Source organism: Lampetra fluviatilis, chromosome 23, assembly GCF_964198595.1.
Source record: "Lampetra fluviatilis chromosome 23, kcLamFluv1.1, whole genome shotgun sequence".
Lineage (NCBI taxonomy): Eukaryota > Metazoa > Chordata > Hyperoartia > Petromyzontiformes > Petromyzontidae > Lampetra > Lampetra fluviatilis.
Genome location: NC_136297.1, coordinates 4,540,236 through 4,557,123, shown reverse-complemented (window position 1 = coordinate 4,557,123; position 16,888 = coordinate 4,540,236). Strand labels below are relative to the sequence as shown.

General features: G+C 54.0%; 1 protein-coding gene across 1 annotated transcript in view; it reads left to right on the top strand.

Moving 5' to 3' along the window:
- Positions 1-9,345: 9,345 nt before the first annotated feature.
- Positions 9,346-16,888, top strand: part of ADA (adenosine deaminase) — a 51,046-nt gene continuing 43,503 nt past the window's right edge. The window contains exon 1 of the mRNA XM_078867383.1: positions 9,346-9,888. Coding sequence (XP_078723509.1) covers positions 9,841-9,888 — 48 coding nt within the window. The 5' untranslated portion in view covers positions 9,346-9,840. The remainder of the gene's footprint in view (positions 9,889-16,888) is intronic.

Here is a 16,888-nt window from a genome sequence, read left to right as displayed (position 1 = left end):
AACATCACGCGTTTAGCGTAATTGGCTACTAAACATCTCCACGTGATGTGGATTTTTATTGTTTTATATTTATATTATTTTATTATTTCCCTTCTACGTGACTTTACCGAAAGAACCAAGAATATGTGCCAATGAGTTACGACTTCAACACAGCGGCTGCGTGTTGGGGAGTAAACCCACAACATTTACAATTTGAGTACGACGTCTACACAATTACATTCTGGCAAATCGCCTGATGAAGCTGGTTGTAATCACCAGCGAAACGTCGTACTCAAATTCTAAATGTGAGGTTTATTCTCTTTAACACACCGGTGACGAACCTTACTAATTTGCTCTGTCGGGTGGTAGTGGGTTAACGACACAGTGTTTCTACCGCGCTCTAACTCAACAAAACCACTTGATTATGAACAGGGCAGAACTGATTATAGATTTGAAGCATTCGTAACTGCAAGGATTCGTACTCTGTTTTTTTCGGTAAAGTCACGTAGGTTAAATAAGAAAACAAATTCAATTAAATCACGACGTTTCGGAGGCAACACAAGCTTCCGTCTTCAGGTGGAACCGTCACAGCAAAATTGCTGTATCACTCGATACAGCAATTTTGCTGTGACGGTTTTTTAACCTCTACGTGACTTTACCGAAAAAAACAAAGAGTAGGGCAGAACTGCCCAGAGGTGAGAGAAAGCGGCATTACCCCTCTTCGCCGTTTACAACATATTCTTAGGTTTTTTCGGTAAAGTCACGTAGGCAAAACATCAAAATCAATAAAAGTAAAATAAAATAAAAATCACGACGTTTGGGAGGCAACACAAGCTTCCGTCTTCAGGTGGAACCGTCACAGCCACGACAGCTCTATCAAGTAAATGAGAGATTGCAAGAGCTACCACTCCGTATATATAATGGTTGGAGAGGGGGAAGGGCTAAGTACGGCACACGTTTTTATTAATATGGTAAGGTGAGGCTTAAGAGGCTGAGCCTAATGGGGCGATGATGTGGTGAGATGCTAACCCCCGTCGGCCTGCTATGTCGGAGGGCGTGAGTTCGACCCTGACGCCTGTATAGTTGGAGTTGTTTGCATGTTCTCTCTCTCTCTCCGTGGTCGCGTGGATTTTTCTCCGGGTCCTTCCGGTTTCCCCCCCCCCTCCGTATTTAGAATCAACATCACGCGTTTAGCGTAATTGGCTACTAAACATCTCCACGTGATGTGGATTTTTATTGTTTTATATTTATATTATTTTATTATTTCCCTTCTACGTGACTTTACCGAAAGAACCAAGAATATGTGCCAATGAGTTACGACTTCAACACAGCGGCTGCGTGTTGGGGAGTAAACCCACAACATTTACAATTTGAGTACGACGTCTACACAATTACATTCTGGCAAATCGCCTGATGAAGCTGGTTGTAATCACCAGCGAAACGTCGTACTCAAATTCTAAATGTGAGGTTTATTCTCTTTAACACACCGGTGACGAACCTTACTAATTTGCTCTGTCGGGTGGTAGTGGGTTAACGACACAGTGTTTCTACCGCGCTCTAACTCAACAAAAACACTTGATTATGAACAGGGCAGAACTGATTATAGATTTGAAGCATTCGTAACTGCAAGGATTCGTACTCTCTGTTTTTTTCGGTAAAGTCACGTAGGTTAAATAAGAAAACAAATTCAATTAAATCACGACGTTTCGGAGGCAACACAAGCTTCCGTCTTCAGGTGGAACCGTCACAGCAAAATTGCTGTATCACTCGATACAGCAATTTTGCTGTGACGGTTTTTTAACCTCTACGTGACTTTACCGAAAAAAACAAAGAGTAGGGCAGAACTGCCCAGAGGTGAGAGAAAGCGGCATTACCCCTCTTCGCCGTTTACAACATATTCTTAGGTTTTTTCGGTAAAGTCACGTAGGCAAAACATCAAAATCAATAAAAGTAAAATAAAATAAAAATCACGACGTTTGGGAGGCAACACAAGCTTCCGTCTTCAGGTGGAACCGTCACAGCCACGACAGCTCTATCAAGTAAATGAGAGATTGCAAGAGCTACCACTCCGTATATATAATGGTTGGAGAGGGGGAAGGGCTAAGTACGGCACACGTTTTTATTAATATGGTAAGGTGAGGCTTAAGAGGCTGAGCCTAATGGGGCGATGATGTGGTGAGATGCTAACCCCCGTCGGCCTGCTATGTCGGAGGGCGTGAGTTCGACCCTGACGCCTGTATAGTTGGAGTTGTTTGCATGTTCTCTCTCTCTCTCCGTGGTCGCGTGGATTTTTCTCCGGGTCCTTCCGGTTTCCCCCCCCCCCCCTCCGTATTTAGAATCAACATCACGCGTTTAGCGTAATTGGCTACTAAACATCTCCACGTGATGATGAGCCACTTTGTTGAGCTATCATTTGTGATGGCCCACGTCACTTCTGCCATAGAGCGACGTAGCTCAGTGGGCCTTACCTGGTAAAATAAAATGTAAGTTTCGTTCATAATAATAACGGAATGTCAACAGGTAACACGACACCGCTGCTGCCGCACGGCATCGCTGTCGTAAACAGACAGAGAAGACGGCTCAGAGGAGGAGGAGGAACCACAGACGACAGAGAGACAGTATAGACGACTCAGAGGCCCCAGGAGGAACCACAGACGAGCAAGGAAGGGAAAAGCAGCAGCGGCAGCAGCCACACGTTGAGCTGGCGCCAACAGTTGCCCAAGCTCTGCGGTCCCCTCTATATATATGACGGAATTGCGGGCCAATTACCGAGTAAAGTCACGTAGAAGGGAAGTAATAAAATAATAAAAATAAAACAATAAAATAATTCTCACGACGTTTCGGCCACAACGCAAGCAGCCGTCCTCAGGTGACGGCTGCTTGCGTTGCTTGCGTTGTGGCCGAAACGTCGTGAGAATTATTTTATTATGTTTTTATTTTTATTATTTTATTACTTCCCTTCTACGTGACTTTACCGAAAGAACCAAGAAGATGAATCCCTGCAGTCACGAAAGCTTTAAATCGAAATTCAATTACCGAGTGTTTATTATGCACGTGGGAGGAAACCTGAGTGTCCGGAGACACGTGTTCGAGCGAGGGGGAAACGCTCTATCCCGCGTCGATGCTCGCATGGCGAGCCGGGGTACGGCTCCCTCGACTTCCTCGGCGCTCACGGGAAGAAGGGAGCTTAGCGCCATCAGTGCGGTGATCCACCTACCCCTTCGCTGCTCATGCCTCCACGTGGTGCAGGACTACAGGCGGCCACGTGCATCACACAGCCATCACCATCGCCACCGCCCGAACTCGTTCCAAGGGTTAGGGAACCGTGAAGCGTCGCATGGGTGAGTGGTGGTGTCGTGGCTTTCTCAAGTGGGTTTAACGCCTCCTAAGTCGGCTTTCACGACCAATATCTCCATATATATAAAAGGCAAAGTTGTGATTATGTGTGTCTGTTCAAAATGTTTAGCGTACTTCCCGGCATGCAACAAACTGGAAATTTTCCTTGTGGGTACTTTCCAGAATGTACACCATGCAAACAAACTTTATAAAAAAAATACACTTGCACAGCAAGTGAGCTGTGACGTCACATCTGTCACGTGACCCGCGCACGTGGAAGCGTAACGCATTGTAGTGTAGTGGTTAGCGCTACGCCGCGCTACGAACCCGGCGACCCTCAAACGAGTAACTGGTGTGGTGTGTGAACATCGCCACTGGGGTGACAAAGGCGGCCGGGCGTGGTGGATCCAAGTCCCGGGCGAAGCCGGGTAGTACAGCTAGTTCATAATAAATGGATCGTTTTGGGGGGTTAGATGGCGTAAATATAAAATGTGTCGTTGACCCGCCACCACCCGGCAGTCAATTGGTAAGGTTTGTCACGTGAACAAAACTTGACAATTGGTTACAACTTCAGCACACTGGGTTGTGTTGCAGAGTAAACCCACAACACCCCTCGACACAACGCTCTCCGACACATTTGTCAGTGACGTGTGTGTGTGTGACCTCCTTAAAAGGAACAACAATATAACAGGCGACGTTTCGGGTAACGGCCCAATTGCGATGAAGTAGGGTCATTTGCCCTCGTACACATCGACAGTTATCTCCCACCCCCAGTTCTATCCGACTCTGCTCTCAAAAAGGACCATTGCCTGAAACGTCGCCTGACTTTATAGTTTTACTTAATGAAGGCCGTTCACGCACCCGCACCACGCACGCGCGCTTCGCCTGTTAATTGTGCGCGCGCACCACCGCCCAACGCCGCATCGCCCCATAATAATAATGTGTTTAAATAAAGAGATGTTGAAACATGCTTCACGCAGCAGTAGGGCGCAGCCCTCTCCCAGCTGCCCCCCCCTCCCCCAGCTGCCCCCCCCTCCCCCAGCTGCCCCCCCCCTCCCCCAGCTGCCCCCCCCCCCAGCTGCCCCCCCCTCAACCAGCTGCCCCCCCCCTCAACCAGCTGCCCCCCCCCTCAACCAGCTGCCCCCCCCCCTCCCCCAGCTGCCCCCCCCCTCCCCCAGCTGCCCCCCCCCCTCCCCCAGCTGCCCCCCCCCCCTCCCCCAGCTGCCCCCCCCCTCCCCCAGCTGCCCCCCCCTCCCCCAGCTGCCCCCCCCTCCCCCAGCTGCCCCCCCCTCCCCCAGCTGCCCCCCCCCTCCCCCAGCTGCCCCCCCTCCCCCAGCTGCCCCCCCTCCCCCAGCTGCCCCCCCCCCTCCCCCAGCTGCCCCCCCCCCCTCCCCCAGCTGCCCCCCCCCCCCTCCCCCAGCTGCCCCCCCCCCTCCCCCAGCTGCCCCCCCCCTCCCCCAGCTGCCCCCCCCCCCTCCCCCAGCTGCCCCCCCCCTCCCCCCGCTACCCCCCCTCCCCCCGCTACCCCCCCCCTCCCCCCCGCTACTCCGCGCTCGAGCCGGGATATATATGTTTTGTGTAATTCTCAGGTGCTGGAATTTGGCTTCATTCCGTCGCGGAATCGAACTCGAGCCACGGGGCTCATCGCGCGCGCGCGCAGTCGTCGGTGGCTGGGCTGACATCAGCGACGCTGGCGACACTCGGTAGCCCGGTTCAATCTGATACCAAAGATCCCCCGTGTAGCCTTCGCACAATGTTGGGGCAAGTGCCGTGATGCGAGCAGCAGCTGTGGGAGGATGGGTTTGGGTGGCCACAGCACCACGCCCGATCACAGTGGTGATGTTCACATCGCCTCACCAGGTACTCATTTGAGGCCGAGCCGACCTAGGGGAGGCCCCAGGACTGGTTTGAAGGTAATCGTCACCTGACGTTGGCCGTGAGCGGGAATCGAACTCGGGTCTCTGCCGGGTTCGTGGTGCAGGGCAGCGCGCTAACCGCTGCGCCACCGCTCCCCGCGGCCAGGGTTACGTCACCGTCTTTCGCGTGTGTCACCAGTGCTGTTTGCGAGCACCTATTAAGGCCAAGTAATAAAATACTATTTAAAAAAAAAGCTCAACGCAATTGTCAATAACAGTGTGTGTGTGCGTGGCCTGAAACGGAATAAATATGAAATAGGTGACGTTTCGGGCAATGGTCCTTTTTCATGGCGCAACAAGAGGCTCGATAGAGTGGACAATTCATAGGAGGTGGTGCCTGATTAGAATGAACACATTGTAAATGTTTTCTTTGATGTACAGATATTAATTTAAGGCCGAGACGGCACACAAAGGGAGCGGGGGTGGCCAGCACCACGCCCGGCCGCCTTTGTCTCCCTCGTGCTGATGCTGTTTACACATCAGCACCGGGTACGCATTCATTTCGGGCTGAGTCGACCTAGACGAGGGCCCAGGTGCCGGTTAAGATACTCGTCGCCGATGTTGGCCGTGAGCCTGAATCGAACTCGGCTCGTCGGGATGGAGGCCCAGTGCGCTCACCACTTGCGCCACCGCTCCCCGGGCTCACGGTGCCAGGCTAGGTTGCACTTTGAGGCCGTCACGGGAAGTGTGAAAGTCTCGCCGCTGGCAGGAGGTCACGGGACACGCCAACGTGTCACGGGTCGACCGACTGAGATGATTTGACAGTGACGCACACACACACGCACGGATACAACGAGACACGGCTGCACGCAGACACAACAACAACCGCCATTCGCCACTAAGTGGCGGAGACGTCACCACGACGCTTGTGCCAGGCCATGTGCACCTTGAGGCTACCACGTGAAGTGTCGAACGCCCGCTAGCAGGAGGTCACGGGGCAGACCCTGCAGGTGCCACGGGGTCGACTGACTGAGATGACCGAGACGACTGGCTGATGCACCACCTGTGCCCCCTACTGTGCCAACTTGCTGTGCTTTAACCACCCGGCGCTCCACAGAGACGCACACACGGACACCCTTGCAGATGTACAGCGACACAAGAAGACACAGGGAGACATAACGGCGTGTGCCACGCTGGGAGAAGCGTGGAAGGCTCGCTGCTGGCAGGAGGTCACGGGACACACCCGGGTGAACTAACTGAGATGCCGAGCAAATGTCACGCCTCTATCACCCCCCCCCACCCCGTGTAGCCTTAACAGACTGTAGGGGCAAGTGCTGTTAGCGAGCACCTGTGAAGGCCGGCACAGCACACGAGGGGGTGGGTGGCCAGCACCACGCCCGGCCGCCTTTGTTTCCCCAGTCGCGATGTTTACACACCGCATCAGGTGCTCATTTGAGGCTGAGTCGACCTAGGGGTGAGACCCCAGGACCGGCTCAGACAATCGTCACCGGTGTTGGCCGTGAGCAGGGAATCGAACTCGGGTCACCGGGTTCGTAGCGCAGCGTAGCGCTAACCGCTACACCACCGCTCCCCTCTCACACACAACAACAACAACCGCCATTCGCCACTAAGTGGCGGTGACGTCACCACGACGCTTGTGCCAGGCCATGTGCACCTTGAGGCCACGTGAAGTGTCGAACGCCCCCTGGCAGGAGGTCACGGGGCAGACCCAGCAGGTGCCACGGATCGACAGACTGAGATGACCGAGATGAGTGGCTGATGCACCACCTGTGCCCCCTACTGTGCCAACTTGCTGTGCTTTAGCCACCCACAGACACAGCCAACCCTCTCCTGCACACACACACACAGCACGTATACAGTTACACACAGCACGTATACAGTTACACACAGAGAGAGAGAGGGGTGGGGATCGGCACTCATCTTCAACAGAGCTACCCCGAGAGCCCTCTGTCCCACACACACACAAATAACCCTCCCTCTCTCGCACGAAGACAAAGATCTTCCCCACATCCTCACCGACGCCGTACAGCCCTTCAACAGGCTGTCGGGCCCCCAAGTGCTGTTAGCGAGCACCTATGAAGGTCCGGCAACGCAACGCGATGGGTCGGAGTTGTGTGTAGCCAGGTAGCCAGCCACGTCGTTTACACACCTCAGCAGGCACTCGGCTATTGAGGCTAAGTCGACCTAGAGGAGGTTCGGAACCTCTTCAGAGATATATATTTTACGCACACCTCTCCCTCCGCCTCCCCTCTCTCCATCTCTCACACTCACACGTAGACCTCGGCAAGGTAAGGTAAAAGTGTAAAAACAACGAGCCTACCTTTACCTTACCTTTTACCTTACCACAATACAATCACTCTACCCTACCTGTTACCCTTTAGCAGGTAAGTTAAAAGGTAAAAAGCAACGAGCCTACCTTTACCCTACCCTTTACCTTACCACAATACAATCACTCTACCCTTATCTTTTACCCTTTAGCAGGTAAGTTAAAAGGTAAAAAGCAACGAGCCTACCTTTACCCTACACATTACCCTTACCCCTTGGCATGTCGACACCTTTACCCTTTACCTTTACCCTTTTACCCGGTAAAAAGGGTAAATCACCTTACCTTGCCGAGGCCTACACACACACGCGCGCGCGCAGCCACAGGTTTGCCTCGCTTTACGCGGTAGTAGATGCGTTCCAAAAAAACAGGAGCGCACAAAGCGAAACCGTCGTAGCGTGGAGCTCGCACCGCGCTTGACGGCCACCGCACGAGGTGACTGACGGTTGCCTCGCCGTTGGCCCCACGTGGAACTTCTTTCGCGCCGTACGAAGCCGACCTCGCCAATCGGAGGTGCGGTTAAACACGGCGCGCGCGCAAAGATAACAAGGATAACAATCCCCCCCGTATAGCCTCAACAGACTGTAGGGGCAAGTGCTGTTAGCGAGACACACACACACAGACAGACACACACACGCACAGACACACGCACAGACACATGCAAAGATAAAGATCCCCCGTATAACCTTAACAGACTGTAGGGGCAAGTGCTGTTAGCGAGCACCTATAAAGGCCGGAACGGTACACGAGGGGGTGGGTGGCCAGCACCACGACCGACCGCTTTTGTCTCCCCAGTGGCGATGTTTGCACACCGCACCGCACCAGGTACTCATTTTAGGCTGAGTCGACCTAGTGGAGGCCCAGGACCGGTTCAGACAATCGTCACCGGTGTTGGCCGTGAGCGGGAATCGAACCCGGGTCGCCAGTTTCGTAGCGCAGCGTAGCGCTAACCACTACACTACCGCTCCCCGCGGTGCGCACACACGCAGACACACACACAGACAAAGATAAAGATCCCCCGTATAGCCTTAACAGACTGTAGGGGCAAGTGCTGTTAGCGAGACACACACAGACACACGCACACACAGACACACACACACAGAAACACACACGCACACACGCACAGACACACGCACAGACACACGCACAGACACACAGACACACGCACACACAGACACACACACAGACACACACGCACACACACACAGACACACACAGACACACATACACACACAGACACACGCACAGACACACACGCACACACACACACAGACACACGCACACACGCACACAGACACACACACACGCAACGCTGTCCCACGTCCGTCCGCGTCGCCGAGTGGCTTGAACTCTGCCGAGTTGGAGCGAACTGCCGAGAGGTCGGTTCGGCCGGGCTCCTCCTTCAGGCGTCGCCCTGCACCCCGCTCCGTCGCCCGGCGAACTCCCCCTCACTCACTCACTCCCACAGCGCGACACAGAGGTACACCCCTCCTCTCTGTCTCCTCTCTCTCTCTCACACGCAGACATCTCACACACACACAGACATCTCACACACACACGTCTCTGTCCCACTCACACACACAGACATCTCACACACACGTCTCTCTCTCTCTCTCACACACACTCACACACACAGACATCTCACACACAGACATCACACACACACACACAGACATCACACACACACACGCCTCTCTCACACACACACACAACTCCCTCGTCCACACAAACTCAGCTCTCCATCGTACACACACTCAGCTCTCACTCACACACAGCTCTCACACACTCAGCTCGCCAGCGTACACACACACACAGCTCGCTTACACATTCGGCTCTCTCAAATACACACACACACAACACACAGCGCTCTCACACATTCAGTACTCACACACACTCAGCTCTCACTCACACAGCTCACACACACTCAGCTCTCACTCACACACAAACACACACTCACAGCTCTCTCACACACAACTCTCTCACACACACAACTATCTCACACACACAGAACTCTCACACACACACTCTCTCACACACACACACGTCTCTCACATACACTCTCTCACTCTCACACACACACACAGCTCACACACACACACACACTCTCACACACACACTCTCTCACACACACACACAGCTCACACACACTCTCTCACTCTCACACACACACAGCTCACACAACTCTCTCTCACACACACACACAGCTCACACACACACTCTCTCACTCACACACACACTCTCTCACTCTCACACACACGTCTCTCCCCCCCTCTCCCACTCCCTCCCCCGCTCCACTCCGCGTGTTGCCGCTCCAGAGTCGGGCCCATGGCCTCCAAGTTCGTGAACGAAGTCAGCGACTTCTCCAAATCCCGGGTGAGGCGGCCGCATTCACCACCCACTCACCACTCACTCACCACTTACTCACTCACTCACCACCCACTTACCACCCACTCACCACACACTCACTCACCACTCACTCACTCACCACTCACTCACCACCCACTCACTCACCACTCACTCACCACACACCACCCACCCACTCACTCACCACCCACTCACCACTCACTCACCCACTCACCACTCACTCACCACACACTCACTCACCACTCACCCACCACCCACTCACTCACCACCCACTCACCACTCACTCACTCACCACCCACTCACTCACCACCCACTTACCACTCACTACCCACCCACTCACTCACCACCCACTCACTACCCACCCACTCACTACCCACTCACTCATCACCCACTCACTCACCACTCACTACCCACTCACTCACCACTCACTACCCACCCACTCACTACCCACCCACCCACTCACCACCCACCCACTCACTCACCACCCACTCACCACTCACTCACCCACTCACCACTCACTCACCACACACTCACTCACCACTCACCCACCACCCACTCACTCACCACCCACTCACCACCCACTCACTCACCACCCACTCACTCACAACCCACTTACCACTCACTACCCACCCACTCACTCACCACCCACTCACTACCCACCCACTCACTACCCACTCACTCATCACCCACTCACTCACCACTCACTACCCACTCACTCACCACTCACTACCCACCCACTCACTACCCACCCACTCACTACCCACCCACTCACCACTCACCACCCACTAACCACCCACTCACTCACCACCCACTCACCACTCACTACCCACTCACTCACTCACCACTCACCACACACTCACTCACCACCCATCCACTCACTCACCACTCACTACCCACTAGTGTATTGGTGGTGTAGTAGTAGTAGTGGTGATGGTGTATTGGTGGTGTAGTAGTGGTGGTGATGGTGTATTGGTGGTGTAGTAGTAGTGGTGATGGTGTATTGGTGGTGGTGGTGGTGGTGTAGTAGTAGTGGTGATGGTGTATTGGTGGTGTAGTAGTAGTGGTGATGGTGTATTGGTGGTGGTGGTGGTGTAGTAGTAGTGGTGGTGTATTGGTGGTGGTGTAGTAGTAGTAGTGGTGATGGTGTATTGGTGGTGGTGTAGTAGTAGTGGTGGTGTATTGGTGGTGGTGTAGTAGTAGTGGTGATGGTGTATTGGTGGTGGTGTAGTAGTAGTGGTGATGGTGTATTGGTGGTGGTGTAGTAGTAGTGGTGATGGTGTATTGGTGGTGGTGTAGTAGTAGTAGTGGTGATGGTGTATTGGTGGTGGTGTAGTAGTAGTGGTGATGGTGTATTGGTGGTGGTGTAGTAGTAGTGGTGGTGTATTGGTGGTGGTGTATTGGTGGTGGTGTAGTAGTAGTGGTGATGGTGTATTGGTGGTGGTGTAGTAGTAGTAGTGGTGATGGTGTATTGATGGTGGTGGAGATGCTTGTGATGCATTGGTGTACTGTATTGGTGGTGGTGATGAGTGGGTTGGGAGCGGTAATGTAGCGGTTATCGCACAGCGCTACACACACACAGATATATCTAATGGGGAGCGGTGGTGTAGCGGTTAGCGCGCTGCGCTATGAACCTGACGACCCGGGTTCGATTCCCGCTCACGGCTAACACCAGTGACGATTATCTGAACCGGTCCTGGGCCTCCCCTAGGTCGACTCAGCCTTAAATTAGTACCTGGTGCGGTGTGTAAACATCGCCACTGGGGAGACAAATGCGGTCGGGCGTGGTGCTGGCCACCCACCCCCTCGTTCGTGTACCGTTCCGGCCTTCATAGGTGCTCGCTAACAGCACTTGCTCCTACAGTCTGTTAAGGCTATACAGGGGATCTCTTTGTCTTTGTCTGTGTGTGTGAGAGATGTGAGAGATGTGTGAGATGTCTGTATGTATGTATGTGTGATGTCTGTGTGTGTGTGAGAGATTGTGTGTGTGATGTCTGTGTGTGTGTGATGTCTGTGTGTGTGAGATGTATGTGTGTGAGATGTATGTATGTGTGTGAGAGATTGTGTGTGTGTGAGATGTGTGTGATGTCTGTGTGTGTGTGATGTCTGTGTGTGTTTATGTGTGTGTGTGATGTCTGTGTGTGTGTGAGAGATGCCTGTGTGTGTGTGTGATGTCTGTGTGTGTGTGATGTCTCTGTGTGTGTGTGAGATGTCTGTGTGTCTGTGTGTGTGAGATGTCTGTGTGTGTGTGAGATGTGTGTGTGTGAGATGTCTGTGTGTGTGTGATGTCTGTGTGATGTCTGTGTGTGTGTGAGAGATGCCTGTGTGTGTGTGTGATGTCTGTGTGTGTGTGATGTCTGTGTGTGTGTGTGTGATGTCTGTGTGTGTGATGTCTGTGTGTGTGTGAGATGTCTGTGTGTGTGTGAGATGTCTGCCTATGTGTGTGATGTCTGTGTGTGTGTGATGTCTGTGTGTGTGTGATGTCTGTGTGTGTGTGATGTCTGTGTGTGTGTGAGATGTGTGTGTGTGTGTGAGATGTCTGTGTGTGTGTGGGGAGCGGTGGTGCAGCAGTTAGCGCTGCGCTGAGCTACGAACCCGGATACCCGAGTTCGAGTCCCGCTCACGGCCACAAACACCGGCGATGTTGATCTAAATCGGCCCTGGGCCTCCCCTAGGTCGACTCAGCCTCAAGTGAGTACCGGGTGTGCAGTGTTAAACATCGTTCCTGGGGAGACAAAGGCGGGTCCGGCCGTGGTGTTGGCCACCCACCCCCTCGTGTGCCACAGTGCCGGTAGCCTTCACAGCTGCTGCTGCTGCTGTTCAACCTGCCCCAGCAGTCTGTTGTTACAGACTGCACGTGGAATCTTTTGTCTTTGTGTGTAGTGGTGGAAGTGATGTGTTGATTTTTATTTATTTTATTATTTCCCTAAAACGTGCCAATTTATGATAATTGGTTTTTGACCCTTTTATCTGGCAACAAAACTGACATCTTTTTTTTTACAAGGAGTCATGTTTGCATAGACCACAATACCTGCAGTCATAATGCAAACAAAAAACATAACTCTGATAATGTATGCACTGTCCTTGAAGTTGATTGAGGTTCCCATCGTGGCAATTTAGTTGAGTCGTTTTAGCATTTTCTTGCTGTGGTTTTATTGTTTTATTTTTATTTGTTTTATTATTTCCCTAAAACGTGCCAATTTAGTTGAGTCGTTCGAGTGCACGCCGGTTGTGTGGTGTGGGCGGAGAGTCAAATTCTAGATTTGAAGCTTTCGTGACTGCAAGGATTCATATTTTTAGGTTTTTTTCGGTAAAGTCACGTAGGTGAAAAATTAAAATTAATAAAAGTAAAATAAAATAAAAATCACGACGTTTCGGAGGCAACACAAGCTTCCGTCTTCAGGTAGAACCGTCACAGCACGATAGCTGTATCAAGTGATACAGCTATCAAGTGATACAGCAATCGTGCTGTGACGGTTCCACCTGAAGACGGAAGCTTGTGTTGCCTCCGAAACGTCGTGATTTTAATTTTATTTTTATTTAATTTTATTAAATTATTTTTATTAAAATAAAAATCACGACGTTTCGGAGGCAACACAAGACGGAAGCTTGTGTTGCCTCCGATACGTCGTGATTTTTTATTTTATTTTTATTTTACTTTTATTAAATTAAAATTTTCACCTACGTGACTTTACCGGAGAGTTAAAGCCACCGCCGCTACGTTGACGGTGTCCGAGTGACGATTGTACGACAGCCAGCCTCGTCAGTCGACGCGTTAGAATTGTGCAGAAATCATTCCTTCCTCGGTCCTCTCTAAAGACTCTCGCCCCTCTTTGCCTGCAGGCCGACACTTCACGCGTGTGACCCAGTGGAGTTCTGGAGGACTTTGCAGTGTTCTTATATACACACCCTAACCTCGTGCATGGAGGCACTGCGATAACCTGGCATGATGAAATGACAATTATTTCGATTTAAAGCTTTCGTGACTGCAGGCAGACTCTGCCTTCTCGACAGACCTGTTCTCCACCTGAAGACGGCTACTTGCGTTGTGGCCGAAACGTCGTGAGAATTATTTTATTATGTTTTATTTTTATTATTTTATTATTTTCCTTCTACGTGAGTTTACCGAAAGAACCAAGAAGATGACAATTATTATTATTATTCTGAGTACCAGGTGTCTTGGCGGGCGGTGAGAGTGGCCAACAGAGTTGGGGGAAGGTCAGGAACCCGGGCAGGGAGGGGAGGACGCCTCAGGGGAGAGGGGAGGGTGGCTGGGGCCCACGTAGAAGACGAATCGCCGTCTGTAGGAGGGGGGCTGCCCTCTTGTCGAATCCAGTGCTTCTCGCACCCCCCCCCCACTACCGTGTCACTCCACGGCGCCGCGCTCACTGTCCAGCTCGCTCTATCTTCGCTTCTGCCGCGCAGAACTGAGCACTCACTGTGGGCCCCGGCTGGCTGGGTGGGTGGGGTGGCTGGCTTGGTGGGTGGGTGGCTTGGTGGGTGGGTGGCTTGGTAGGTGGGTGGGTGGCTGGCTGGATGGCTGACTGGCTGACTGGGTGGGTGTGGTGGTATGGGGTGGCCGGGTAGGTGTGTGGGTTGGCTGGCGTGGTGGGTGGGTGGCTGGGTGGGTGGGTGGGTGGCTGGGTGGGTGGGTGGGTGGCTGGGTGGGTGGCTGGGTGGGTGGGTGGGTGGCTGGGTGGGTGGGTGGGTGGCTGGGTGGGTGGGTGGCCGGCTGGGTGGGTGGGTGGCCGGCTGGGTGGGTGGGTGGGTGGCTGGCTAGGTGGGTGGCTGGCTGAGTGGCTGGCGGGGTGGGTGGGTAGCTGTGGTTGGCTGGTTGGGTGGGTGGCTGACTTGGTGGGTGGGTGGGTGGCTGAATGGTTGACTGGCTGAGTGGCTGGGTGGCTGGGTGGCTGGCTGGGTGTAGTGGAGTGGGTGACTTGGTGGCTTCTGGTGGCTTGGGTGGGTCGGTGGGGTGGCTGGTTGGGAACGCGTTGTAGCTGAGTGAGATTTCCCTCGTCGGTTATGATCTCATCAATCAGTGGCGCTGGCAACATTCACGACAAGAATTTGCCCAACTGCGTGTCTCCGTGTCCCCGCGTCCGCGTATCGCCCCGTGTCTCTGCGTGTCTGCTTGGCCCGACTGCACACGCGCCAGCGAGGGAGTTGAGAGGGCTGGAGGTGGTGGTTGACGTACCTGGCAATACGCGACTAAGTGGAGAGGGCGGGCGGGGTCGGTGGAGGGGCCGGGTGGGGGGGCCGGTGGGCGGGGGGTGGGGGGTGGCCCGGGTGGGTGGGGTGGGGTCTATCCACTGCGGGATGTACGTCCGCCTGGAGGAGATGGAGCGATGAAATCAGCTCGCGTGTGGGGTTGCTGCTGGCTGGAGTGGATTCAATTTGGTGGATTGTGAGAGGTGGCTGTGGTGGTGTCGTAGGGGAGCGGTGGAGTAGTGGTTAGCACGCTGCCCACACTCGTTCATGGGCTCTAGCAACAACTCGTGTCTGTTCCACACTCGTTCATGGGCTGCAACAAGCACACGTTACGAGCCGTCGCTGATGCTGTCGATGCCGAATCGACCTAGTGGGCGGACGGTGCCACTTGTTGCTCACAATTTGCCGAAAGCAAACACGGTGCGTGTTTGGTGGAGGGGAGTTGTGGTGTGGGGTGGGTGAGTGTTGTGTTTGTGTGTGTGGGAGTGTCACGTTTGCTCGGTGGGGAGCGGTGGTGCAGCGGTTAGCGCGCTGCGCTGCGAACTCGGCCAACAGAGTTCGATTCCCGCTCACGGCCAACACCGGTGACGATTATCTGAACCGGTCCTGGGCCACCCCAAGGTCGACTCAGCCTCAAATCAGCACCCCGGTGCGGTGTGAAGACATCACCACTGCGGCCGGGCGTGGTGCTGGCCACACTCGTGTGCCGCGCCGGCCTTCATAGGTGCTAACAGCACTTGCCCCAAAAGTCTGTTAAGGCTACACGGGGCACCTTTGTCGTTGTGTTACGCGTGCGTTGCAGTGGGCAGCGCTCCGCGCTGCGAACTCGGCCAACAGAGTTCGATTCCCGCTCACGGCCGTCAACAACAGCGACGAATGTCCCAACCGGTTCTGGGCCTCCCCTGGGTCGACTCAGCCTCAAATGAGTGCACGCGGCGTGTAGTAAACATCGCCACTGCGGGGAGACAAAGGCGACCGGGGCGTGGTGCTGGCCACCCACCCACCCCCTCGTGTGCCGTTTGTTGCTCGCTAACAACGCTTGCCCCGGCAGTCTGGTGAAGGGCTTTCTCTGTGTGTGTGTACGGTGGGGGGAGCGGTGGCGCAGTGGTTAGCGCGCTGCGTGCTTTGGGTGAGATACGTGACCAAAAAAACAACTCGGTCAGGCGATCTTAAACTTCCCTCTTCGCGGTTTATCGAGGATGCTGCCGATATCGTGACCCAAACCCCCACGCTCATCTCAAAGTACCGGTTCGTCCAGACTTCACACACACGCAAACAAAGATGCCCCATTTTGCCTTAACAGACTTTTGGGGCAAGCGCTGTTAGCGCCTATGAAGGCCGGCACGGCACACGAAGGGGGTGGTGGGGTGGCCAGCATCACGCCCCGGCCGTCTTTGTCTCCCTCGTGGCGATGTCTACACATCGCACCAGGTACTCGTTTGAGGCTGAGTCGACCTAGGGAAGGCCCAGGACCGCGAGCGGGTATTGAACTCGGGTCGCCGGGTTCGTAGCGCAGCGCGCTAACCGCCACGCTACCGCTCCCCCCCCCCACACACACACACAGTGAACACACACAACGGGGAGACAAAGGCGGTCGGGCGTGGTGCTGGCCACCTACCCCCTCGTGTGCCGTGCCCACGACCTACACAGGCTCTGCTACTCGCTCACCGCACTTGCCCCAACAGTCCGTTGAGGCTACACGAGGGTGGTGGTGGTGGTGGGATCTTTGTCTCTGTGGTGTCGTTTGTGACCTCAAGTGCGTGAAAGAGTTCCCGTGAAGGACGCGGGTCCCGTTCCACAGGGT